A 26981-nucleotide genomic window follows, 5' to 3' on the forward strand; every position below is an offset into this window, starting at 1 on the left:
GCCTGACAATGTGCTTAAACACATTGTTGTCAAAGAAAATGGAGGACTTATTGATTTTTATAGCATTGTAGTGTTCAATGCAGTTTATGTATCAGTGGAGGGCGCGCTTACGGTGAACGTGGGCGTGTCAGCGTTAAAATATGTTGAGCTAAATCTGTTACTTGGTACGCATACATTATAGTTGTACATGTATGGGGATCTTTGAGGAGGTTTGGAAACGAATGGAATCAGTACAACCCAACATGACAATATAAAAAGGGTCCCGGTACGGCTGTCGCCATCTTTAGTAAGGGACAATAACCCACTGGTAAAACAGGACTTGTTGGAATTTACTAAAACTCTTTATGTTTTCATATTATATAGATTTTGAGAGTTCGTTAAAGTACTTCCCCATACTGAACACTATTTACCGTCTTACAATGACAAATATAAAAAATGGTAAGTGCGTTATAGTCTGAATTCGTTATCGAGCGGGTCTCTGTCGCCATGTTTACTTTGGGTGACGCTAACTCTCTTCCATTTTCCTCCGCCTCTGGTTGTCAAGAAGATGGCAGCTTCCAGGCAGGCATGAGAGGAAATACTTCTTCAAAAATCGAATGAATTTGGATTATTGCCACAAGATTCGAGCACATACCCGTGTTTTTGCATTAACTGCATCTGATTAAGTAAGTGAGATTCGTTTATGTTTGTGCTATGTTCGGTTTGTTATGGTTTGTTGTAGCAAACCGCCCGGCCATTTTTCTTGTGGGAGCTATTGAAGTAGGCCGATTGTCGAAAAGATGGCTGCTTCCAGAGACGGCATGAAACATAATAACATAAAGTTAATGCTGTTTCACTGAATTTAGCCACATTTCAAGATTGTCGTTGCATTCACAATTCTTTCAGGTAAATCATGCATGTAAGAATTACTTAAAGTTGCGCCGAATTTAATTGTGAAATTTCGCGACGCTTTGACAGATGCCAGCCGCAAAGCTAACAGCGTTAGCATGGGCAAATTAGGCTGAGCAACTAGCCGCTAGAGCTAACGCGGAGTTGCTAACATTAGTCTATTTGAATGCTGCTGTTTGCAACTTAGTTTTTCTTTATATAGTTCGATGGAAGTTGAGCATAAATGTTTTAAGAATACTGTAGCAGTTTTTGTAAGCTTTGTATGTTGTTCTATCATTAATAACTGCGTTAAAAGGGTTACAGAGAATGCTAAGCTTTCTAGCTACAATATGGCGACTCCCAGAGAGGCATGAAAATAGCCGACTCTTGCTAACGATTCTAACTTTAGATTTAATCGTTGTTGCCACCGCGTATTGTTCTACTAAACTGACCGACTCTTGTTCAGTTTGATTTGTTTGACTTGTATTGTATTGTTTTAACGTTGTAGTGGGTTAGTTAACATATATTTTGCACCTTAATGCTCTTCCGCCATTTTTCAGATGGGCAGAAGCGTTAGCGGGGGTTTGTTTGGCTGCAAGATGGCTGCTTCCATGAATTGAATTCAATGGTTACAAACAACTTAGAAGAAACTTGGATCATGAGAACATTTGTTGTATTTCTCGAGACTACTGCAATGTCCTATCTGCAACAAGGCATATAAGCAAGGAGTGACTCGAAAGGTCTTGCGGATTCAGTTTTTGGATTGATTGCATCTTTTAACTAAAGCTAACCGCTAACTGGTTAGCTATTCAGCTGTTCGACCGCAAAAAAACAGTTTTACGGATTAGATACTGTGCGCGATCAGATGTTGTTGTTGAGTTTCTTTAGTTGTTGATATGGAAATGGCAGAATGGCTTTCACTAAGTGAATAAAACGCCTCTTTATTATTCCCTCCGGCAGAAGTCATGTCTGCCCCTGGCTCCGCGGTGTCTGGGACCACGGCGTCGGTTCTGCAGCCGCGATGGAAACGGGTCCTCGGATGGTCCGGTCCAGTTCCACGGCCCAGACATGGACACAGAGCTGTGGCTATAAAGGAGCTTATGGTCGTCTTTGGTGGTGGAAACGAAGGCATCGTTGACGAGTTGCATGTATACAACACTGGTAAGTTTTAGCTCGCATGTGGAACTTGGTCGATCTTTTTAATACAACAAGCATAATTATTCTCCAACTTTTCTGTATTTGTTAACTGGGATGTTCGAAGCAATTTAATATAGCTTTTGCTTACAACGTTTAAGCACAATGTTGGATCGTGATTAGCAAACTTGATTAGTATACAGGCCTTAGTAGGCCAAACAAACCCATGTCTTATTAGAGTTAGCTCCCTCTGCAGGAGAATTACATTTATTGCACGATTGAAAAAGGCGGGCTAAAATAAAATGGATGATGCTGGTTGGTTTAAGCGCATCCTCTGCCCCAGTTTCCTGCCCACAAACCAATGACAGACAAACTCAACAATTGTTGTGTGTTATCCTAACCTTAAGAGTTGTTATTTGTTTATTAGCCAGTTGTGGTAAGAGTGCTGTTTAAAGTTTCTAGAATTTGATAATCCACAGCCATGTCTAGATAATAACATCCCTAACCAAATCAAAGCCATTTGAAAGAAAATCTTAACATTGTTATCGTGTTTCCTTTTTTAGCTACAAACCAGTGGTTTATCCCAGCTGTCCGTGGTGATATTCCCCCTGGTTGTGCTGCATATGGTTTTGTATGCGATGGGACACGGTTGCTAGTATTTGGTGGAATGGTGGAGTATGGAAAATACAGCAACGACCTTTATGAACTACAGGTAATCTCTATTAACAACCCTCAATTTTTTTTGTCAGCTTTTTATATTGAAGTAAAGAAAAATTTCAGATGTAATGATTTTGAAATGGTCATTTCAAAGTCAAATTTCTGAGATGCATTTATTTGTAAAAACTGTTGTAGCTTTTGTGAGCATTAAGATGTGGTAGATATGTTTTAAAAGCACTGCACATATGAAAGATATTTTACTGGCTGGCTTTTCATACATGTTTCTGTGGCTACATTTCATTTTATTGTCTGCACCAGAGACTATTCATGTAGGAAAAGTTGTTTGAGCGTTACTTCATGGTTCACATTATTCACCAGAATAGGCTAAGTTAATCTAATATTTCAAAACCCGTTAACTTCAACACAGTGAGTTTGCCCAGTGCATTGCCACTGAGCCAAAGCATATATTTGATCAATGTTATTGCAAAAACGATTATTTGTGAGGTGCAGATTGGAAAGTGTCTTGCACAACCATTGGTGCTGTAAAGTCTCTTTATTCCAGCTGTGAATGGTGAGAATTAAGGGAGTAATGCCGTGCATTCACACACACTCCACAATTTCTTGGCTAGAGAGTTAGTCTGCAGAACAGATATAAAGTCTAGAGGGGGGACTAAGTTACTGATCCAATGTTAGGCTAAAGTTAAAACGTTATTGTGCGCCTCAGTTATGTTTACCCGTCACACTTTGTAGCCAGAGCCAGTCTTACTTGCTTGGAAATAGAATAGATGTGAAATAAATATAAGGCAAATAATTCAGTCTTAATTATAACACAAAGTTCTTTTTCAGAATGAGATTGTCAGAAAAAGTAGTGATGTAAACCTGTGACGGATTAGCGCTTCTGCAGTGACTTAATTAACCTATGCCATGTTTTTACTTTGGTTTCTGTAACAGGCCAGCAGATGGGAATGGAAAAAGTTGAAAGCGAAAAACCCAAAAAACGGCCCTCCTCCTTGTCCTCGCCTTGGCCACAGTTTTTCACTGGTCGGCAACAAGTGCTACCTGTTTGGTGGACTGGCAAATGACAGTGAAGACCCAAAAAACAACATTCCCAGGTAAAGAGATTTCATTTTACTGTTGCCGATGGTGTCCTCTGACACACAACTTCAGCCAGATACATGGGTGTAACTATCTGTGTTTGTTTTTCCTCAGATACCTGAATGATTTGTACACACTCGAACTTCGTCCAGGTTCCAGCGTGGTTGGGTGGGATATTCCCATCACATATGGAGTTCTGCCTCCTCCTCGTGAGAGCCACACTGCTGTGGTGTACACTGAAAAGACGAGCAGGAAATCTCGCTTGATAATCTATGGAGGAATGAGTGGTTGCCGTCTTGGAGATCTGTGGACACTTGATATTGGTAGGTTTCTGTTGTGTGAATAGAAAAAAAAGACCACAGTCAAATTGCTAATGTCCAGAGGTTGTGTTGTCATAATCACAACAAAGGGAGTTGAATATTTAACCTTCAGAATCCTACGCTGGCATGTCGTAATATATAAATGTTATGTTTGACAACAAAGTGAGTAAATTTCCTTAATATTATAATAATTGATTAATTCACTGTTTGTGTATTCATTGTCCTTAGATACCCTGACATGGAACAAACCATCAGTAAGCGGCACAGCGCCACTTCCACGAAGTCTTCACTCTGCCACCACAATCACAAACAAGTAAGACAACTGCTACACATTTCCCCATAAGAATTGACTTTTCATAATTGTTAGAAGTCCCTGTGGAAAAGGCTGTGCTTCAGTGTCTCACCATTATTTCCCCCCTTCCACTGTGCAGGATGTATGTTTTTGGAGGATGGGTTCCTTTGGTAATGGATGATGTAAAAGTGGCCACACACGAGAAAGAGTGGAAATGCACAAACACTCTTGCCTGCCTAAATCTCGGTTTGTCCAACTTATTGTCAAGTTTCATATAGAAAAGGGTGAGTTAAATGGGGTCCTTGATTAACTTTTGTGTAATTCTGCAGACACCATGTGTTGGGAAACGGTGTTAATGGATACTCTAGAAGATAACATCCCCAGGGCCCGAGCTGGCCACTGTGCTGTGGCCATCAATTCCAGACTGTATGTGTGGAGCGGCCGTGACGGTTATCGTAAAGCGTGGAACAACCAAGTCTGTTGTAAAGACCTTTGGTACCTGGAAACAGGTTGGTGTGCTGGAACATGAGTGATAATGGTGACTCGGATGGTCAAAAAGGGTAGTTTTTAAATGTTATTTTCCATACCACAGAGCGGCCGCACGCTCCTGCCAGGGTACAGCTTGTCCGTGCCAACACAAACTCTCTTGAGGTGAGCTGGGGTGCAGTTTCCACAGCTGACACCTACTTGCTACAGCTGCAGAAGTATGACATCCCTGCAACTCCTGCCGCAGCCTCGCCAGCAATGAGTGCAACCCCATCGCAGCCTGTTAACTCTCCAAAGAGCCCGGCACTGGCTGCTGCAGCACCCTCTACCCAGAGCTTACCCCAGACAGGTATTTCTCTGACTCCTATGCCCATTGTTAACACCAGTAAGCTCAATAACTGCAGTCACATAAGGTCTAATTATGTGGCTTCTTTGTTTTATAGCTATTTTAAAGGTTGCAGCTCAACAGTCTGCCACTGGCGCATCTGTTGTCACAGTTCGCCCCAGCCAGCTGGGTAAATCCCCCGTCACTGTGACATCACTTCCTGCTGGTGTTCGGATGGTTGTGCCAGCCCAAACAACCCAGGGATCGGTATGAGTAATACCACATGTTTATGTTTTAAATTTATTGGGTTTTCTTTTTTTGTGTATTTTTGTGTCTCCAAATATATTCTTCAACATTTCCTTTTTGATTTTTAGCCTATTGGAAGTAGCCCTCAAATGAGTGGCATGGCAGCTTTAGCTGCTGCAGCTGCAGCCACACAGAAGATCCCGCCCTCCTCTGGAGGCACTGTCCTCAATGTTCCTGCAGGTGCCACCATTCTGAAAACAGTTGCCGTTTCCCCTGGCACAACCACAATGAAAGTAGCTTCTCCTTTAATGGTATACATCTCTTTAAACCTTATTTTTCATCATTATATGCAAAATGCATGCATTGTTGTTTAAGATAAGATTTGTGCTTGTAGGTTAGTAATCCGGCCACCCGGATGTTGAAGACCGCTGCCGCGCAGGTGGGCACAGCTACTGCGTCCTCTCCCACTACCACAAGACCCATTATCACTGTGCATAAGTCAGGTGCAGTCACAGTGGCTCAGCAGGCCCAGGTGGTAACCACCGTGGTGGGAGGAGTTACCAAGACCATCACACTAGTCAAGAGTCCCCTCACCATGGGCAGCAGTGGCACTCTGGTAAGAAAACAGCAATTCTGTATCACAGCCTTAAAAAGAGAACTTTACTTAGAAAGCACCCTTTGGTGCTATCACAGGCATGCTGTAAATGATGAACCTTGTAAATTGCTTTTTTACTCTTGACGTGTGTCTTTTGGTGTCACAAGATGGTGGCAACACAGGATTGTGCAAGGAGGGGAGGGTTTTTACGTTTATAAAGTCAATGTGACTGTTGGAGAGCTCAACTATAAACGGGGAGCATGATGTTAGTCATCTGCATGACTGTTGGTCAGTTAGGGCTCCAATGACTCCTGGAGCCACAAGTTTAATGGTCCACTTTCCCACTGACCTCCCTGTGCTGTCCGATGCTGACTGGTAACTCATGAACTTGAGTCTCTCTCCTGTGTCTGCAGATCTCCAACCTTGGCAAGATGATGTCTGTGGTACAAACCAAGCCAGTGCAGACATCAGCTGTCACAGGCCAGGCTTCCACTAACCCTCTCACACAGCTCATACAGGTCAGCTATATGCAGGGGGAAAAAAAAATACAGGGGGTAGCTTAAAACTCCTGAGACAGGTACCAGATGGATTTCTCTTAATGGTTCATGATGTTTGCGTCTCTTCTCAGACAAAGGGTCCCCTTCCAGCTGGCACTATCCTGAAGTTGGTGACTTCTGCAGATGGCAAGCCCACAACAATCATCACAACTTCCCAGGCAGGAGGCACAGGGAACAAGCCAACTATCCTCAACATCAGTGGAGTCTCACCTACCACCACTAAGCAGGGCACCACCATTATTAAGACCATCCCTATGTCGGCTATCATGACCCAGCCAGGAGCTACAGGTCTGAACTCATCAAGACAACTAAGTAGTTAACTAAGACCTTCTCTTAAAAGTGACTGTATGTTTGTAGTGTTTAGAATGGAACTTCTTGGTAATGGATGTGGATGTCAGCAAATGTCAAGAATGATCAACAGTTGTGTATCAGTTGTTGGGATGTATCTGTCGCATGTCAACATGATCAGATAAACAAAGGTTTCAGACTTGTTTTTGTCTTTGCAGGTGTGACAAGCAGTGCAGGCATGAAAACGCCTATAACAATCCTTACCACGAAGGTAATGACCACTGGAACTCCTGGTAAAATAATCACTGCGGTGCCCAAACTGGCCACCGCAGCCGGCCAACAGGGGCTTACACAGGTAAGCTGACAGTTCTTTCCACACGTTTTTACGGTTGTTGCGGCTGAGAAGACTTAACCTGAATGGTCTGTTTCTAGGTGGTATTGAAGGGTGCTCCAGGGCAACCTGGCACTATTTTGCGCACTGTGCCCATGAGCACAGTGGGTGGTGTTCGTCTTGTTACTCCAGTGACCGTGTCTAGTGTGAAGCCCACTGTCACCACTCTCGTCGTCAAAGGGACTACTGGTAAGAATTACAGTCTATGTGATTTGTTCTCAAGTGAGTAGTCATAGGGAGATGTTATCACATTTTGTACTTTTTTACGTGTTCTCTATTGAAATCTGTCCATTCATACTTTCTCCAGGAGTCACCACTCTGGGCACAGTCACTGGTACAGTCTCTTCTAGCTTGGCAGGAGGCACAGTTGACAGTTCCAATGCCTCTCTGGTAACCCCCATCACCACACTGGGAACCATCGCTACACTTTCCAGTCAGGTCATCAGCCCCTCTGCCATAACGGTGTCATCTGCCCAGACTAGTCTGACTTCTACTTCCGCACTGCCCTCCTCTGCCATCACAGTGCAGGTAAGACACAGTGGTTCATCGTTTATTTGTTTGCGTCATTTGCCTTTTGTTCATTAAGCCATCATGTTGTTGTGGTAATATGTAAGCTTCAATAAGCATACTGAAACTTGAGAAAAAGACTGCGAAAGGAAAGAGATGCTTCCTGTGCATGTAACCAAAAAGCAGTGACAGCTGCAAGGAAAAGCCATTAAATTATGTACCATACCATATGTTTTAAGCATATCAAAAATGACTTTTCCCCCCTTTAGAACCAGCCCACCCAGGTGACTCTGATCACAACTCCCAGTGGTGTGGAGGCTCAACCAGTGCAGGATCTGCCCGTATCCATCTTGGCTTCCCCGACCTCCGAGCAGCCCAGCTCCACTGAAGCTGGAGCAGCTGGAGAAGGCTCTGGGACTGTAACCCTTGTCTGTTCAAACCCACCTTGTGAGACCCACGTGACGGGCACCACCAACACAGCCACCCAGGCTTCATCCAACATGAATGCAGAACAGACGGGTACCGTGCAGAGTGTGTGTTCCAACCCGCCCTGTGAGACCCACGTGACGGGCACCACCAACACAGCCACTCAAGCTTCATCCAGCATGAATACAGAACAGACGGGTACCGTGCAGAGCGGCGTGCGCCCCAATCCACCCTGCGAAACCAATGAGGCGGGGACAACCAACACAGCTACTACAGCGTCCTCTAACATGGGAGGAGTTCAGCAGGTGTGTTCCAACCCGCCCTGTGAGACCCACGTGACGGGCACCACCAACACAGCCACCCAAGCTTCATCCGACATGAATACAGAACAGACGGGTACCGTGCAGAGCGGAGTGCGTCCCAATCCATCCTGCGAAACCAATGAGGCGGGGACAACCAACACAGCTACTACAGCGTCCTCTAACATGGGAGCAGTTCAGCAGGTGTGTTCCAACCCGCCCTGTGAGACCCACGTGACGGGAACCACCAACACAGCCACCCAAGCTTCATCCGACATGAATACAGAACAGACGGGTACCGTGCAGAGCGGAGTGCGTCCCAATCCATCCTGCGAAACCAATGAGGCGGGGACAACCAACACAGCTACTACAGCGTCCTCTAACATGGGAGGAGTTCAGCAGGTGTGTTCCAACCCGCCCTGTGAGACCCACGTGACGGGAACCACCAACACAGCCACCCAAGCTTCATCCGACATGAATACAGAACAGACGGGTACCGTGCAGAGCGGCGTGCGCACCAATCCATCCTGCGAAACCAATGAGGCGGGGACAACCAACACTCCGTCCACTGCCACTTCCAGCATGGGAGGGGACCAGACCAGCACAGCCACGGGCCAGGTCCAAAGGGTTTGCTCCAACCCGCCCTGTGAAACACATGAGACTGGGACCACCAACACTGCCACCACTGCTACCTGCAGTATGGAGACAGGAGAAGGCACAGGTAACACAGCCATTGGCAAATGAGTCTATAATGATTTTGATTCTCTGTTTTCAGAAGTTCTTGTATTTTCATAGTTGCCAAGCCATTAAACAAGCTGAAGTAATTCATTGGTTTGTAAAAAAATTATCTTGTGCTATCAAGTTTCAAGGGGTAAATATCAGTTTGTTCTTGGTTTTTATTAAAAGAAAGGGAAATTTCACCCAAAAGTCTCAACTTGCCACAAGGTTGAATTTATCTGAAATAATGTTTGTGTTTCACATTAGCCACCCAGCAGACAGAGGAGGAGGCAGAGGGTACCAGCAGCACAGAGGTGGCCCCCACCACTGCAGCATCTGGCATGGCTACTACCACCCAGGGAAGGGCCATCACTACTGTCACTCAATCTACACCAGCCCCAGGACCCTCAGTACCTGTAAGGAAACCACACAGTTCCTCTGGGGATTAGAAGCTGATCTTAACACCACTTCAGCGTGTTTTTCATAATGATAATTAGATACAGATTTCCTATTTAAGGTTGCACTTCTTCTGACTCTGAGAAAATTAGATTCTCTTTTTGCTTTGTCTTTTTTTTCCCCCGCTGTGGGTGATGTGTATATCTTCTTATTTTCTCCCTTCAGTCAATTTCATCAATCGCAGAGGGAGTGAGCACTGCTGGCAGCTCCACAGAGGAACCCATGCAAACCGACGAGGCCGCATCAGCAGAAGCTGCACCTGCCGAGGAGGGAGCCGCAGCTATGGAGACACAGGCGGAGGTGAATAAAATGAAATGTCTCTCAAAGAATACGCTAGTCTTGCATTGTGAAATTCCTTTTACTTGTGCAGTTTTTTAAACAGGCACTTAATGGAGCATCTCTAATGAGTTTTTTTTCCAGGGAGAAGCAGCAGCTACAACAGCCTTGAACCTGCCTTCAGAGCTCATGTCTGAGGGCCAGGGAGCCACACTAATGGTAACGGGGCTGTCAGATGAGGAACTGGCTGTAACTGCTGCGGCAGAGGCCGCTGCTCAGGCAGCAGCCACTGAAGAAGCTCAGGCCCTTGCCATCCAGGCTGTACTCCAGGCAGCTCAGCAAGCCGTAATGAGTGAGTATATTAAAAGCCGAGCGGTTCCCCTTTGTTTTATGTCAATTTTTGTACAGTAATGTCAAAGATTAAGGTCTGGTGCTAGTTAGATGAGGAAAAAACCCATACTCCAAATAAGAGGCATAACCATTTAAGCTGGATCATGCAACTACTGAAATCCCCCTAGATTTTTTTGAGTCGTGAACATTTTCTCTATTGTTTACAGATGAAAGTGATGCTGCTGGAGATAGCCAGCAACCCACCAGCATCCCCATCATGCTGACCCAGCAAGAGCTTGCAGCGCTGGTCCAGCAGCAGCAGCAGCTGCAGGAAGCTCAGGCTGCTGCCCAGCAGGCCTCTGTGGACGCAAACTTGCCCACTGAGGGCCTCGCACCTGCTGACAGCCTCAATGACCCGTCGGTTGAAAGCAATGGCCACAACGAAATGGCTGCCTCAGTTACTAGTGCTGTGGCATCCCTCCTACCCCGTACCACAGCTGAGAGTAAGTCTGTGCTCTTACTTTGGTTGTTACAAGTCTCTGGTTGTGGTGGTTGTTATCTGGGAAGTTATCTTTTTTACAGTTGACTCACTTCTTTTGTTTGCTATACCCAGCACTTGCTCCATCAAGTACATTTGCACCATCTGTATCGGTGGCAAGTCCAGCCAAGCTGCAAGCAGCAGCCACTCTCGCAGAGGTTGCCAATGGCATTGAAGGAGAGGTGAGTCATTGTAGATGAAAAGCTTTTTTTAAAAATAATTTTAATCAGACTTTTTTTTTTTGTTATTTGACTAAATATTTTTTGTGTCCTGACAGAAACAAGCCCCTCAGCCAACTCCAGTGAAGCCTGTTGTAAAGAAGGAGAACCAGTGGTTTGATGTTGGAATTGTCAAAGTCACAAATATGGTTGTCACTCACTTCTATGTGCCAGGTGATGAATCTCATGGAGATGTAAGTGTCTGAGGGGAGTCGTTCATGCTCGGGTACCTTTTGCATTGCTGTGCTCAGGTCGCTAATTTTTTTTTTTTTGTTTGTTTGTTTGTTTTGGTAGGATGACTCTGGCATCATGCCAGACTACAGCCAGATGAAGAAAATGGAGCTGCAGCCTGGTACAGCTTACAAGTTCCGTGTCGCTGGAATCAATGCTTGTGGTCGCGGAGCCTTCTCTGAGATTTCTGCTTTCAAGACCTGTCTACCAGGCTTTCCAGGGGCACCTTGCGCCATCAAAATTAGCAAGGTAAAATGCACCTTTACCGGCCTTTTTTCCATGTAAAAAACAACTGTGCAGACTGTGACAGCATGACCACCTGTAGGGATGGTGCACTGAGTTTTATTTGTTCATTGTTCTCCTCAGAGCCCAGATGGTGCTCACCTGACCTGGGAGCCGCCCTCTGTGACATCAGGGAAGATCATCGAGTACTCTGTGTACCTGGCCATCCAGAGTAACCAAACAGCTGAGGCCAAGGCCTCTACCCCGGCCCAGTTAGCTTTCATGCGAGTGTATTGTGGACCCAACCCTTCTTGCTTGGTGCAGTCGTCCAGCCTCTCAAACGCCCACATCGACTACACCACTAAGCCAGCAATCATCTTTCGCATTGCCGCCCGCAACGAGAAGGGCTACGGTCCTGCAACCCAAGTTCGATGGCTGCAGGGTGAGCGCGCACATCTTTAAAAAGAATTAAATATGAAATATTATTGACTGGAACACATTCTAACCATTTTTATCTTTTGCAGAGTCTGGTAAAGATGGTGCTTCTGCAAAACCTGCCCCCAAAAGACCAGGCACCTCTCCTGATACGTATGTACAGTATTGATATTTCACATTGTGCACACAGGCTTGATACGATCGCAGCTCTAATTATGGAGTAACCTGCAACTTCCTCTGTTTTTTGTTTTTTTCATCCTCCTGCAGTAAGACTACTGGTCCAAAGAAAGCGAGGACGGACCAGTAAGGTTTCCCAGAGACCCCTCCCAGTCTTTTGTCTTTTTTTTTCTTCTTTTTTTTCCTTCCCCCACTTGCTGTCCTTTTTATCAGGAAGACTGAACTTCACCCCTGCTCATCCTAATCTCATCCTCCACATCTCAGATCAAGATGGAGACAGATCAACCGTATGAAGCCAAGATAAAAGAATCTGAGATGTTTCTGTAGATAAACCCTCCTTCCTCCTCGTTCTGTTGGTCGTACTATTTTTAGAGCAACACAAACCTAGAAGCACATTATCTTTTTCAGTCACATCCCGTTCTATCCTTTTAACATCTATTTTTGGCTTGTTTCAAGTAGTTGAACAGTATAGAGAAGCATTTGCATCTTTCACAAACTGGGAGCCAGCCTGTGGCGCAATGTTACTTTTTTTTTTTTTTTTTTTTTCTGTGTTTTGTGAATTCTGGGGGGATGTAGAGAGAGACTACGTGAAATGTTGTACAGTGTTGGAAAAAAAAAAAGGCTGTGGAGGCATTAGCTTAGATGAGAAGAAACATCAGTATGGAAACAAATAAAGCACTTGTCCTCCACGAACGAGGACATCCTTTTTTCTTTTTCTTCTTTTTTTTTTTTTTTTTTTTTTTTTTTGGTCAAAACAAATTTGCATCATCAAGAACCAAGTCTGTACAGTCATCGTACTGGACTCCAGTCTCCTGGTAACATCATCACTGTGCGCTTTTTACCCCAAGATGAGGACTGGTGGCTGACACGTTGGAGTGGACAAAGAGAAAAAAGAAAAAAAAAGAACGGCAAAGAAAGAGATTTGTAGAAAAAGAATGACGGACTTTGCTAGGACAGAGACTTGCAGCACACACGTTTAAAAAGGAAAAAAAAAAGGAAAAAAATCTTCTAAAACCTTCCCAAAAAATTAGCGAGCAATGACGCAGAGGATCTTCTGTGTAGTTTATTTTTGTATTTTTAAGCTTTTTTTTTTTTTTTCCCTCCTGTGTGTATGTGTATGTTGTGTGCATTTTTAAAAACAAAAACATCACTTTTTTTTTAAACTGTTGTTCATCCCCATAGTTTGTGTTCATGGGAAGATGGGTGGCTGTTGAGGTTGCCACTATATTTTTAAAAAAAAAAACAAATCTTCATTCGGTTGGTTGTATGTTCTTGTTTATCAGATGGCAGTGACAGAGACAGACTTTTGTATATGTTCCAGGTAGAACCGCAGAGGTTATAGGACTGAAGGGAACTTTGAAGTGGACCCAGGGAGAGGAGAGTTTTTACTTTGTTTACTACTCAGTGCTTGTGTTGCTTCGTTTGCCAAACATGGAATTTCCTGGGATATGAGGAATGTTGACGTCAGATCTTCTCTTGCCTTTCCTCCCGATATCCCAATCAGTTGTCCCACGCTTTTTATGCTCATGAATGTGGTGTCCCACCTCTTCTTTAATTTTTAGAATGGCAAATTATATTAGTAGACCTATTTTCCCTACCCTATTGATGTATGTGAATCCATTTAATAAATTTTAATTTTTTTTCCTTCCACGGCTCTGTATTTCAGACTACAGATGGTGTGCAAGCTGACTGTGACTTGTAAACGCGTATGTCTTTGAATGAGGATGTCTTGGGAAGAAAGCTTACAGCTGGAGTGTACTCACTTGTAAATTAGTTCCTTCATAGAGCAAGAATAAAACTTAGAAAAAGAAAAAAAAACTTCCAAAAAAAAAAAAAAATCATCTTGGCCTTTTATATAATTACCTGTAACAAACTGTTTTTACATGTTGGTCATCTCTTGATTGCCTTTTGTGTCTTTACTTATGAAAGAAACAAATATATATATAAATATATATATATATAGTCTCCCTGATTGTTCTAATTTCTGTCAAGCTGATTCACTGTAGGAGTCTGAATCACTGCTAGGTTCATCATAATCCAAACTTGTACAGGGAGGTTTCTGACTGGACATGAGTGTATATCTTCTTTGTGAGCGCGGATTCAGTTGTGATGGTAACGGCCCGATCGAGCAGAGCCAAGGTTTCCGCTTGCCGCCTTTTCAGCGGCTCGCTCCTTGGATTCAGTTTGTGATTTCTCCCGATTTCTTTGTAGAAACTTTCTCTTCATATGCATTCATAATTTTTGTGCGTGTCGGTGTGTCTGTTGAACAAAACTAGACATGCATGCAAAAGCAGTGTATTTTAGTAGTGATGCCTTAAGTTAGACCATAAGCTGAAGGTTCTCAAAAAGAAGAAAAAGAAAAAAAACATTTAATGAGTTTGTTCCTCTCTCCATGTGGTATACAATTGTGTCCTTTCCTTCCACAGTACCTTTGCTGGGTCACTATTTTTGCACCCTTGTTAGATAGGTCATCATCAGCAGTGCCGAGGTTTCTCTGAACTTTCCCTCCCACACTGGGATGAGTGCTCCTCTCAGCACTGGCAGGTGTTGCGAGCTTCTCTCGGCCGTTCGCAGGTTATCTGGAAATGTCCTGTATTTTCCAATGTGTGTTTTTTGTACTGTAGGGAGTAATGTATCTTTTATCATCAAAAAATAAAAATAAACATGTTAAACAGAAACGTCTCTCTTCTTTGGGGCACAAACTGACTTGGGTTACCTGCTGTAAGCCACACTCGGCTGCTCTCAAAAAGGGCTTCTCTATGTCCAGATCCTCTTTGGCGCTTCCTTCAAAGTACTCTGCTCCTATGTCCTTACACCACTGCATGGCCTTCCTGTGAGACACCTGAGAGGAAAGAAAACAGTTCAGCTCAAAATGAAAAATACAGTTCAAACGCAGTGACGTTAGAATAACTGAGCATAAAGAGCTGCAGAACTGGGAGATGATTATTCTGAATCCTTTATATTTATCCTTCCAATTATCCCAAACACCTGTATTTCATTAGGTTTAGTTCGACTTGTTCGTTAATGCATCAAAAACACATTTTACTGTGCAATCATAGTAACACGTTCTCATCTGGAAGTCCCATGCCAGAATCTCCCCAGAAGTTGATGATAAATAGAAAGCCGACTTCTGGATATAGCATCACAAGACTTTTTTTTCAATCCTAGCATGCATAATTTATGAAACTTAAGTAATTATTTAGCCTGTTAATGTTCTTTTTTATTATTATTATTTTTTGGGGCCTTTTATACCTTTATTAGATAGGACAGTGTAGAGAGACAGGAAGCAGGGGGCAGAGAGGGGGGGATAACACACAGCAAAGGGCCGTCCGATGCGGGACTCGAACCGGGGCCAGCTGCAGCGAGGACTGTAGCCTCTTGTACATGGGGCACCTGCTGTACCCACTACGCCATAGACCGCTGTTAATGTTTTTTTGGCACTTTAGAGACAGTTTACTATAGAAAAAGCATCCTTTAGTTAAGTTAATGTAATAATACCCCTCCATCATTTTTATAAGAATTATATTTTGTGGATGAAACTTTGCATCTATCTGCAAAACTTCTCAAAACCAAATTGACTATGTGACTGATTTGTTCGGTTTTATTTTATTTTTCTATACCTAAAAAAGAAAAAAATATCTATTCCTATCGAGTCAAGCTAACAGATGGATTTACAGAAGTAAAAAATACAATATTTGAAGTTGATTAGAAGTGATGTGACAAAAGGAGGGTCAGGTAAAGTACAAGAACCTCTGCTTTGTTCTTAAGTGTAGTACTTAGAAGAGTGTACTCAAATTTCATATTAAGCTATTTGAAACAGAAAAAAAAGCTACTGTTCAATATTTCATCCATGTGTGGTTTAGCCTCATTTAGGGGCCAACAACTGTCCAAAATCTTTCTGGCTTCCTTTTTTTTCTTTTTTTAAAAAGATATCAAAGATGTCCACAATGATAAAGTGTTCATTTTTCTGACGATTGATACACTGAAAAAACACAATATTTTCTCTGTGTAATTTTGTCTCCTTGAAATGTTTAAAAAGAAAAAAATTACTAAGAATTTGGTTAAAAAAAAATCTTCCAAAGCAAATTCCAGTCCCGGAGGTAAATTCCAACAAAGGCTCCTTGTACAGCACCAGGGCCACATGTTCGAATAAAGGAGAACCACTGATACTCTCTTTCAGAAGTCCTGCACTTTTGCAGTTTTTTTTTTCAGAAACCAGATATCATTGATTAAATTCAGGGTTCTGAGGCCCACTGACCTCTCGGTTGCTCAGGTCAGTTTTGTTTCCCAGCACAATAAAAGGGAAGTCAGTTGGATCCTCAGGCTCGCCCTGAACCAGAAACTCCTTCCTCCACACATCCAGGGAGCTGAAACTGGTTGTGGATGTGACATCAAATACCAGCATGCAGCAATGACTTCCTCTGTACAGAGGCGTACCCAGAGACTGGAACCTCTCTGTGCCTGCGGTGTCCCAGATCTGACACACGCATACACACACATGCATGCGCGCACACACACCCACACACAGGGGGCAACAAATGGAAGACATAGTCAGTAATGACAGGTGAGAGCTGCGTTTCCCTGCAGCCGCACAGGTGGACAGATGAGTTACCTGCAGTGTGACTGTGTCTCCACCTATGTTGACTGTTCTGGAGAGGAAGTCAGTTCCTATGGTGGCCCTGTACATGTTGGTGAAGCGGTGATTCACATACCTGTTCATGAAGGAGGATTTCCCCACCCTAAATAAACACGCACGTGCACACACACGTGCACACCAGTTACAATCCCCAAGAACTCAACAGTTTCTCCGTGACAAAACACATTTGTATTTAATCCCGTGTCTCAATGTAAATACACGCACATGTATAGATATAAATATAGTATTTAAAAAAGAAAAGAAAAACATATATACTGCCGAGGATATCTACCAGGAATTTCCATTTTAGTAAACAGCTGTCCACCGAAAAATCTAAATCCAAATCTTGAAAGTGAAATAAGTGAAATGAGATCTTAAAAGTTACCCGGAGTCTCCTATGAGGATGATTTTCAGCGTTACAGCAGGAGCCTTTTTGTCGTTCATACTGATTTATGCTGTAATCAGGCTGTTCACCGGAGATTCAACTGATGCTGCCTTCATGGCTTCCACGAGATTTCCCTTTTCGTTCATTTGGAATATATCACAGGGGCAGTAGGACAAAAATATATACATATCCATAAAAGAAACATTTAAAATATGAACTTATCTCGACTTTTTTTCTTCAGCTGTTCCACTTTATGCATTCTATTTGTTTATTTTCATTCTTTACTCAAGATGCGGGAAAATGCTGTTTTATCATGGTTTAATACACAAGGCGCTGCCATGTAAATGCCCACAAAGTGGCTGCAGCTGAGTAAACGTCATTCGAGTGAATTTCGCTTCAGAAGGCATCATTTAGCAGCACCGGTGGATCTCTGGCTGATAGCTGACGTCTTTCCACCATAAACACAAATTCCGAAACACGCTGCTGACTGAAAAAAGTTACCAAAGTAGGGATTAATCTCACAGATAGATGGAAAGAAACTTGTTTAATTCATTTTGAGATAGAAAAGTAAGTTCTTTCCCTGATACACTTTCTTTTTCACTATTTGATTTAGAAACGAGAAACATCTATTTGTTTCTGTCTAATTTGACCAAACTGAAGCACACATATTCCGACGACAATAATGCAGCATGCAGTTTGCTAAAAATGAAAGTGGATTGTTTTTATCTTTATCACTAGAGGGCAGCAGAAGCCTCAGCTGATTCACCTTTCCTCACGGCTGTCATTGCTGTTAGGGCCACCAGGTAGATTGTTTCAACTATACGCTTGGAAGCTTGTCTGCAACGTTATCACTTTTCAACTTTATAAACATCTACATGAGTTACTGAGACTGTAAACGTGCTCAGCATTTTAAGTAGATTCACAAAAAGAGGGAGATGCAGCGGAGAGGTTGAAAATACTGAGGTTTACCCACATTTTGCACTGTGTTGCACTATGTTTCAGGTTTTCCTCTCATTGGGGTCATAACAAAACTAGACAAATCCACTTTAAAAACTTAAATCTGACTCATATTCCGCTATAGAATCTTATCAGAATCCAAATATCACACTGTGAACCACCAAAAATCACATAGAAACACTCTGTACTAGTTTACTGAACCAACGCAGTTATAATCATGCACATGTACTGGCTGGCTACTGCCGGAGCTCAATGACTTTAAATGACATGGGCAAAAACACATAATGAATAACACCAAAGAGGGGATAGAAAAACAAATGGTCAGTGCACTTCTGAAGAAGCTTAAGAAGAAATCAAATAGAGCAGCTCTATTGTTGAAAGAAAAAAAACACTAGGCCTATCACAGGAGGTAACTGTTTCTTTCTTGCATGTCAGTATCATGGTGGGACTGAGAATTCTGAGATTACACAAATAACAGTGGTGAAAAAAATCCCTGATCGCTCAGTGAGCAGCCCCCAAGTAAATGAATCAGAAACAAACTCGTGATACATGATGCACTAATTAAAAGCCTAACTCATGTGCCGAGAACACTAAAACGGTAATGAAACCATTGAATATGTAATGATGGTGAGAACAGCGTGCATCAGAGTGTGTGTTTGAGAGAGAGCTCTCCTGGGTACAGCCGTCTTGCTGCAGCCCTGCATCGAAGAGATAAGACCACCGCCTTCACAGAAGTCTGTTTCTTGGGAATTTGAAGGCTGTCCTCAAAGTCCACTGGTGACACACAATGCCATCCGTCACCCGGCTACAGCGGGGCTCGCTCAACCTCCCAACTGTCCAACAGCTCGCTACAGTGTCATCTCAAAATCTTAGTGCCGAAAGTTAACTGAACAGTCATGGTGTGTGTGTGGGTGTGTGGGTGTGTGTGTGTGTGTGAGACTCTGTCCCTGCATGTGCGTAGGGTCCTGCGGGTCCGCGCCTACCGCTGTCTTTGTGTTTCTGCTGCTGTGAGAGGCAAGTGGCGGGCCTGTAATTCCTGGCCTCTTCCTTTCATCTTGATTAGCACTTATCAGGGCAGAGCAGGCTGCTCACACAGCGGCAGCCGCCACATCCCTGCCCAGCTGTCCACACTGCCACACAGGGCTCATCTCACTCCTCCCATCGTAATACTGCGCTCAGCCATGCATGCTGGTGTGCTCCACGAGCAGTTCAGCTCATTCCCATTTCATTGTGACATCCTTACAGGCAAAGCTCACAACACAGTTCAAACTAAGTGAGAAATTGCGACAGCACAATAAATTAAAACTGCTCACCCTTCTTATCTGTGCTGCTCAGACTCATGGTAAGTTGGGGCTTACCCAGCATGCAGTAGGCAATTAAAAGTACTCAACTCACCTTACCTGCAAGCTTTGAGCCCAGTGCAGCAAAAACCTGCAGGCTGATATACATAAACGAGAATTTACAATCTTTTTCTTGTCATTTTCTGCTGCTTGTCTTGGATCACTGTATAATAAGACAAACTCACACAGGGTAACCTCAAAAACAGCATAACCAACAACTTCCTGGTAACAAATTAGTCTGAGTTAATTTAGGAATTCCCTTTTCTCCACTTGCTGGATTTTCTCTACATTGGTATAAATGTTCCTGAAATGATCCAAAACTGCTCATCATAGTAACAGTTGTGGGCATCGTCATTCCTACAGTCATCTTTATCCAGTTTTATAATTTGACTCATCTTATCTACACCTCGTTTCCTCCTGTAACTGAGATGTACACATGTAAAAGGCTCCAACTTCCTCCATATTCCCCAGAACACCACCTGTGTGTCTTAACAAAGGGAAAATGTCAGCCGTGTTTCCTGATATCCAATCTGCTGAAAAGTTTGACGAAGTTGACATTGCTGACCTTTACCATTTTCAACAATTTTGTGCAACTGTAGCCTGTAGGGGAAAGTGGAGGAAGATGGTTGGTTTTATTTAAGAAAATGATGTTGCAACTGCCATAACCCATATTCTGATTTGCATCTGGCTTAACTGATACAGTTTACCTGGAATTCGTTATCACATGAAAACAATTTTTCGATTTAACTTCTGTGGGATTGGGAATTATTAAAAAAATAATGAGAAGAGGGGGGGGGGGGGGGGGGGGGTCTAAATTCTCTAACTGTTTTTCTCTCCTGATTTCCCTGAAAACTGTAAATGAACAAAGAGACAGGACATTTGGGGACCTGCTTTGACTATCAAATGACAGGGACAGTGTTGAGCTTGTGCGCTGCCAGGCTGTATCCAGACCATATCTCTCACCCCTATGATTGCAGCTCCTTTCCCGATTTGCATTACTGTGTTCCACTCTAAGCTTTGCTAAACCACAAAGAAATTGTGTCTTTGCATTTTATACTTGCTTTGTTCAAATGTCTGTCTCACTTTTTTCCATGAGGGCTTGTTCTTATCAGGGGCTGTATGCACATTTCATCAACAGACAAAAAGCTTCCATCGTGAATGCACACTGCCCGGACTGGAACTGCTCTATGATGCCCTTTTTAATTGAGTTTATGTGTGTATCTCTACAATGTTTAAATCTTACACATACGTTTTTATATCACATCAAACATTTCTGTCCCTCAGCTACCTGTAATGGTTTGATAACGGCCGTGGTTTGCTGCTGATATGCTTTTTATATGTGGTGCTTCCTCTGTGGGAATCATCAGAGATACATACATGTTATCAATACTACACAAGCAGCATGGCTCTGCCATAAAGGAAGAGCAGAGGGACTAAGATTTACAGCAGACTCCTTCACCTTTCTCGCACGCGTCCGATGGAACAAACATTTGAGGAGACTTTCACATTTTCTGAAAAGTTACACAGTTAAATGCAATTTTATATTCATGACTGTAAATATTTGGCATCTGCCATCTTGCGAGTTGTTTCTCTGTGGAAAGAGGTGTGTCTTTTCGAAAAAGTTGCCTCCAACCCCTCCCACGGACTCTCTTGTAGCCCTAAACTTTGCTGGTGGTTGGAAAAGTTGCTCTTGTAGCCATCACCCTACACTGAGGTAGACAGTCAAGTCGAGCTGCGCCACCGTCAACCTGGTTGTATAAATTTGACCTCCGAGCCCCACTGCTAATCTCGCTCATCTGTGACATCCATTCAGGTAGGTGACCTGTCCGGGACTCATCTTGGTCTTATATTCTTCAGCACGTACCAACATATGACGGTTTTTGGTAATAGTCGCTGGCTAATCGCATTGCTTAGGTGTAATTGTGCTGTAAAAACGTTCAACAAGAGAAGGTTCTAATCATTCAGGCAACTTACTGCCTGACCGACTGTGACTGTAGAGATATGAGAGGTGAGAACGTTATACAGGGATAAAATAAAGTGTTTTCATCTCACTGGGGAACTTTAGTTCCTTTATTTTTAACTTTAGTTCCAAGTACTTTTTATAAACTTGTTTTCATTTCATTTCTTTGATTAACATATTACCAACAATAACAAGGTTACAATATCTAATTGTAGACGTGAGAAGCTAAGATGAATTAAGTTTAATTGTTGAATTGCTTAAAGATGAATTCATTTTCAGCTAAACAAAACGTTTCATCCACTTACTGCTGTTGTAGATATGTACTCTGGTATAAACAGCTGTACACAGTTCCGAAGTGTTTAAATTTTGAGTTGAGGAATAATTTCAATCAATAAACGTTGTGATCTTAAAGTTGTGTTGTAAGACTAAAATGATCTTAACTCATCACCTGTATTTTGATTCTAATTTTGTCCGAGCAGTTTCATTTGATCAGCCGTCCATGACAAGCGGTCGCACCCTGCTTCGTTTTCATTTGTTGTATTTCTCGTCCAACAGATTTCTATTAATCAGATGAGATTAGGGTCATGTTGTATCTGTGGAGCTGGATATATATGGCATTGCAATAATGCTGTTTATCAGATTTTCTCAGACTTTATCAGACACTATCACCCTCCTCTTTTTCCTCTTCTCTGTCCTGTAAAGATACTGAACGAGAGTGGCCTTGACTTTTATTGCAATTCACATCGCACTGCTGGGATGTGAACTGCAACAGTTTTGATCATTTGAATCAGAAGTTTTTCTTATATATTTTTGAATAAAATTAAAAACTTTTTCCATCACAGAGACACTGGAAGACTGGTGGGAAAATTTGACATAATCACTAAAACAGACATTTTAACATTGTTTTTGAGCGAGAGAGACAGAGAAATCTGCTCAGTGTGTATGTATTGTGCTGCATGTCCACCCCTGAGGGTGTCCCTTAGGACAGCACGTCTCGAAGCAGCACACCTATTATATTAAGGCTACTTAGTAACCGTTTGGTCACTGGCTGCCTCACTACATTTATAGCCATTTATTTTTAGCCTCTACTTTCAGCCACAGTCAAATGAGGATCCTAGAAAAGGAAGTTTAAAAAAACCTGCTGTCGAGAGATCTTGTCCCTGATAACTTCAAGTTTCACTGGTTGTTGTGAAGTGAAGAGCTTGGCGATAATTCATCTGCTTCAATCAAAGTCAAAGCTTCCCTCTGTCATCTCAATTTGAGCTGTGTGAAGAGTGAGTGCACGTGCAAAGGAATTTGGTAAAAATATTCAATTAAAAATAATGTGGATATTCTTACATATAGGCTGAGACATTCCCTGCAAACATGGAAGATTCATCAGAGCAGTCCCATTGGGTGTCTCCCGCTCTGCTTAGTTCGGACCCCCTGGCCGGTTTCACTTCTGATCACGGCCTGTTGCCTCCAGGAGATGAGGGTGAGGCCTTCTTCTCCAGTCAGGACACTGACTACGCCAGCCTGCCCTCTTTCTTCCCCAACCCAAGCCACAGTCGAGCGCCGTCAGCCTACAGACACAGCTCAGGTGAGCACCAACACCTACCGTCACTCGACAAATCAATCTCCTCCTCCTCCAACCTCTGAATCACCATCTGATAGTCTCTCTTCTGTCCTTCTCTCCAAAGTTCGACAGGTGTTCACCTCACCTGGCCTCCTCAGCAATCTCCAACTGCTGGACGGGCCACCCAGCCACTCCCTGAACTCGCCCTACAACCCCACGGTCTCCACCTGGAGCAGCAGTCCTCTCATCAAGACCCCTTTGCAATCACACACCCCAGCCTCGCTCTACACCCCCGGGGTCACCTCCACCTTCACCACCTCCAGAGACGGATACTCGTCTCCCGGCAGAGAGGGCAGGGAGAGTCCCCGGCTTCAAGAGGCCCTCAAAGCGGAGCGCCTGAGCCCACTGAGCGCGTCGGGGGCCAGCAGCAGCTTTCTGAATCTGACTCCTGCATCAGGGAGCATGTACACTCCATCATCCCACTCCCATCCGCACATGCTGAGTCCCTACAGCTCATACATGAGCGGGCCGCAGGAGTACAGCTCTGCTGCCCTCTACTCCAGCGCCGGAGCATGGATCAGCCCTTCATACTCTCCTAAACTCCGCAATAAGATGAGGGCAACCACTCCAGGTGAGATTACTCAGAGACACATCATTTTCAGCGGTTTGATTCTGCTCAGCACATCACTTGACAACATGACGCATCAGTCAAAACAAGAGATATGAAGACATTTGAGACGGGAAGTTTGTTGAACCTTTGAAACAGCATTTAGTTAATCTTATGGAGTTTTGGATGGTATCACAATGATCCTTCTTAGCAGATGCAGTTACACAGTTGTCATAAAACTGTTGCTGATTTCAGACAAAGAATGAAGTTTGATTATTAAGGTTGTTAACTTTAGTGACTACTGAGCATCTCCAATAAAATGCCAAATAGAAATAAGATTTAAAGAAAGATTAGTAAAATAATGGTGAAATTGTTTTATCGAATAAAGAAGGTTCCATAACGACACATCCTCTGTTACAACTGTTAGTGTTACACATAATCATGTTTTAAGGTACTGTAAGACAAAGGAACATGTACATTTTCTGAGTTTAGTAAGAATTTTGACATCACACTCTTTAATTAACCATTAATAAAACAGCAAGAAGTTATCACTTTGATGTTTTTTTTCTACGATTTTCAAAAGAGGCCAGAGAGTGTGTTAACTGTGGAGCCACAGCTACGCCCCTGTGGCGCCGGGATGGTACAGGCCACTACCTGTGTAACGCTTGTGGGCTGTACCACAAGATGAACGGCCAAAACAGACCTTTAATCCGGCCCAAGAAGAGACTGGTATGACTCGCAGACAGCTTTGTGAAATAACTGAATATGTTTAGTTGTTTAGAAACTATAATTCTTTTCTTTTCTCTGTTTCAGATTGTCAGCAAGCGTGCAGGTACCCTGTGTGCTAACTGTCACACCAGCACAACAACACTGTGGAGACGCAATGCCAATGGAGAGCCAGTGTGTAATGCCTGTGGACTCTACTTTAAACTGCACAATGTGAGTCACTCATCAAAATCTTTAAAGTAATCCATACCGCCTCATCTAGGATTTACTTTTACATTAAAAATCATGAACTATAATTCCTCTCTTTTCTCAGGTCAACCGGCCTCTCACCATGAAGAAGGAAGGCATTCAAACACGCAACAGAAAAGTCTCAAACAAGAACAAGAAGAGTAAGAAGGCCACCATGTTGGAGCCATACTCAGAAATGGGTCAGCAACTGGACGACAACGTTGGGCCCTTTTCCCTTGGCCCCGGGACTCTCCTGACCTACAGCCACACGCCGCACCTCATCCCTACACCATCTCACCTGCACCCATCAGGCGGCTTACCTTACCCACACCACCTCAACACTGGCATAGTGCCCACCATGGTGTGACGCCACAGAGCAGCTCTATATAGTCAGACATCAGCATGCTTTCTTGTTTGTCATATGCGTTGATTTGTACATAATGAATGTCATGTGAATGGAGATTTATTTTCACTGTATCTTATCAGACAAAAAAAAAAAAACATTTTGTTGATATTGTGTGAAGTCAGATAAAATCACTGAGGTTACTGTGCTTGTCAGCACACTGATAATGGACACTCTTTCAGCTGTAAATACAAAAGAATATCTGATTAGATGGCTGCATTTGTTGAAGAAAAAAATTCTTGTTTTACTATTCATGATGTGAAACTATACTTTAGTTTTATGTTTTGTGGGTCTGTGTTCTATATTTGCATAATTGATACCAGAGCAAATAAAAAAAAGCTTGACTTACTTTGATGGACTAATGAAGGCCTTTGTTTTAAGTCATTTGAATTCCCTGCTCAGCTGCCTGACCACAGTAATGCTGCCTGTGAGGTGTTATTGTACTCCTCTGCTCAGGTATAGGGATGTCTTTGTGCAGGCAGTGCTCCACTTTGACAGTGTAATTGTACATAGCAAGTATGCAAATACCCTGTAAAGAAGTGACAAACATTCAACTAAAGTGAAACACTTTACACCTGGTTCTATGTTTAGATTGACTGGCAGTTGATGAACAACTGGGCATCTGTTCCGCAAAAATACACGTTCAGAGGGTCATGTTTGTATTTGTTATATTCATTTCTGAATGCTTAGAAGGGGATTTTTGCAAGCATGCATTTTCCATATTCATGCCACGCTTGACTGCAAAGAGCAGACCCTACAAGGAAGGTGCTCAGCAATCATAAATAACAATATTTTTATTACATCACATCTCTGCACGTGTCTCATCTCTTTCAAGAGAGAGACGAGCATTGTACTACCAAGTAAAAATACATTACTACAAGTAAAACTTACAAGTATTTTTTTTTAAATATTAAAGTATAAGATATTACATACAAAGAGTGGTATATAGGTGGTAAATAGGTGGCTCATAAGTAACAATATCTTAAAATTGCAGCAGGTACGCTTTGGGTATATGACCAGTATGAATATGCTTGGACATTTATTATTAGCCACCACTATGTTATATTTCAAATACTTGGCTGAAATTAAGCACACTGGAGCAAGTTGTGGAACATCTTCAAATAACAGATAGTGGAATAAGCAAGAGATTAAAGTTAAAGTACTCGAACATTATTCTAGTATTCAGTATTTACCCAAAAGGTGTATTTAATTAATTTCTTCTAAATCTTTAATGCACTATTTAATCTTATATTGATGTAAGCAATTTTCAGATATGCTTGACAACTGTGATTGTTTTACATGGAAAATTCACATCTATAAAGCAGAGAAAGCTGTTTCGTATTAATCACACTTGTGGTTATGTCTGAGCAGATTAGATTAGACTATTGACTCAACATTTCTGACCGACATTAGCCGCAGAAGACAAAGGGAAAGTACTTCAATTTTACCAAGGAAAACACTGACTTCAGTTTACTCCAAATGCCATTTCCCTGAACAGCCCATTTACAACGCCGCGTAGTTGTGTTGAGTGTAATGTGTCTTTTATGCTGAGCAGCAGGGCTGGGGTAGTTCATTCAGGACTGGGAGATGGTTGATAAGTTATCACTGAGGCCACAGACCCTAAAGCGTCCACTTGCTGCTGGCACCGCCACTCTCACCCTCCCTGTCAGTTAGTGAGGGCCACAGTGTGTGCTTTAGGTAACAATGACACACATAAATATCGCTGATGTCATCTGAAGGGCAGTAAAGGGTTATTATAAAATCCCAGTTTGAGTCGAATTCAAATCATAATCTGCGGGTTCACAAGTAACGCTTCACTTCAGCCGAATCTAAAAACTATCTCTCACATCTGCCGTGTGTGTTTTCACAGACAATTGTCCATGCTTCACTGCAAATGTAAAAGAGAAAAAAGACTTTCATTTATGCATTTCGTTTCACGTTGACGAGCACAGCCCTGAGAACATCTGGTTAAGCCACCCACACACGACGCAGCAGATTATAAGTAAACCAAGTATTGGGGAGAAATGCTTTATTATGAATACTATCTTGTTAACGCTACTTCATTTCATGAGCAGCCAGCCATTACAGCTCATAACCCC

General features: G+C 42.8%; 3 protein-coding genes across 5 annotated transcripts; 2 read left to right on the plus strand and 1 right to left on the minus strand.

Moving 5' to 3' along the window:
* The first annotated feature begins 525 nt into the window (after nucleotides 1-525).
* Nucleotides 526-13735, plus strand: hcfc1a (host cell factor C1a). Of its 2 annotated transcripts, none has more exons than XM_075460317.1 (28): nucleotides 526-665; nucleotides 1828-2028; nucleotides 2565-2713; nucleotides 3610-3770; nucleotides 3868-4076; nucleotides 4302-4386; nucleotides 4505-4611; nucleotides 4695-4874; nucleotides 4958-5200; nucleotides 5295-5443; nucleotides 5551-5733; nucleotides 5817-6038; nucleotides 6431-6535; nucleotides 6646-6886; nucleotides 7081-7217; nucleotides 7295-7442; nucleotides 7561-7781; nucleotides 8030-9206; nucleotides 9470-9618; nucleotides 9824-9958; nucleotides 10079-10286; nucleotides 10492-10767; nucleotides 10878-10984; nucleotides 11080-11214; nucleotides 11315-11500; nucleotides 11618-11915; nucleotides 11998-12061; nucleotides 12176-13735. In XM_075460317.1, the coding sequence occupies exons 2-28, from the start codon at nucleotides 1833-1835 to the stop codon at nucleotides 12213-12215; spliced, it is 5511 nt and encodes a 1836-aa protein (XP_075316432.1). In that variant the 5' UTR covers nucleotides 526-665; nucleotides 1828-1832; the 3' UTR covers nucleotides 12216-13735. The 2 variants fall into 2 exon arrangements, with proteins under 2 accessions (XP_075316432.1, XP_075316433.1); XM_075460318.1 differs by having other exon boundaries at nucleotides 6646-6862.
* LOC142376770 (ras-related protein rab7) lies at nucleotides 12796-17987 on the minus strand. Of its 2 annotated transcripts, none has more exons than XM_075460322.1 (5): nucleotides 17107-17987; nucleotides 16698-16764; nucleotides 16344-16562; nucleotides 14802-14927; nucleotides 12796-14703 (listed from the first exon to the last, which is right to left on the minus strand). In XM_075460322.1, exons 1-5 carry the CDS (start codon nucleotides 17163-17165, stop codon nucleotides 14617-14619), a joined length of 558 nt encoding a protein of 185 aa, XP_075316437.1. In that variant the 5' UTR covers nucleotides 17166-17987; the 3' UTR covers nucleotides 12796-14616. The 2 variants fall into 2 exon arrangements, with proteins under 2 accessions (XP_075316437.1, XP_075316435.1); XM_075460320.1 differs by having other exon boundaries at nucleotides 16698-16824; nucleotides 17107-17986.
* Nucleotides 17988-21059: 3072 nt separating this feature from the next.
* Nucleotides 21060-25234, plus strand: gata1a (GATA binding protein 1a). Its single transcript, XM_075460323.1, has 6 exons — nucleotides 21060-21216; nucleotides 22708-22942; nucleotides 23043-23549; nucleotides 24109-24254; nucleotides 24339-24464; nucleotides 24565-25234. Exons 2-6 carry the CDS (start codon nucleotides 22729-22731, stop codon nucleotides 24844-24846), a joined length of 1275 nt encoding a protein of 424 aa, XP_075316438.1. The 5' UTR covers nucleotides 21060-21216; nucleotides 22708-22728; the 3' UTR covers nucleotides 24847-25234.
* Nucleotides 25235-26981: the final 1747 nt, after the last annotated feature.

Source organism: Odontesthes bonariensis, chromosome 3, assembly GCF_027942865.1.
Source record: "Odontesthes bonariensis isolate fOdoBon6 chromosome 3, fOdoBon6.hap1, whole genome shotgun sequence".
Lineage (NCBI taxonomy): Eukaryota > Metazoa > Chordata > Actinopteri > Atheriniformes > Atherinopsidae > Odontesthes > Odontesthes bonariensis.

Coding starts and splice junctions, on each gene's coding strand:
- LOC142376770 (XM_075460320.1), bottom strand. CDS start 17,165: ATGAACGACAAAAAGGCTCCTGCTGTAACGCTGAAAATCATCCTCATA. Junction 16,825..17,106: donor ATCCTCATAGGAGACTCCGG/GTAACTTTTAAG, acceptor GTGTTTATTTAG/GGTGGGGAAATCCTCCTTCA. Junction 14,928..16,343: donor CTGACCTGAGCAACCGAGAG/GTCAGTGGGCCT, acceptor CTTTCCTCTCAG/GTGTCTCACAGGAAGGCCAT.
- gata1a (XM_075460323.1), top strand. CDS start 22,729: ATGGAAGATTCATCAGAGCAGTCCCATTGGGTGTCTCCCGCTCTGCTT. Junction 23,550..24,108: donor GATGAGGGCAACCACTCCAG/GTGAGATTACTC, acceptor GATTTTCAAAAG/AGGCCAGAGAGTGTGTTAAC. Junction 24,255..24,338: donor TCCGGCCCAAGAAGAGACTG/GTATGACTCGCA, acceptor TCTCTGTTTCAG/ATTGTCAGCAAGCGTGCAGG.
- hcfc1a (XM_075460317.1), top strand. CDS start 1,833: ATGTCTGCCCCTGGCTCCGCGGTGTCTGGGACCACGGCGTCGGTTCTG. Junction 6,536..6,645: donor CTCTCACACAGCTCATACAG/GTCAGCTATATG, acceptor GTCTCTTCTCAG/ACAAAGGGTCCCCTTCCAGC. Junction 9,959..10,078: donor CTATGGAGACACAGGCGGAG/GTGAATAAAATG, acceptor TTTTTTTTCCAG/GGAGAAGCAGCAGCTACAAC.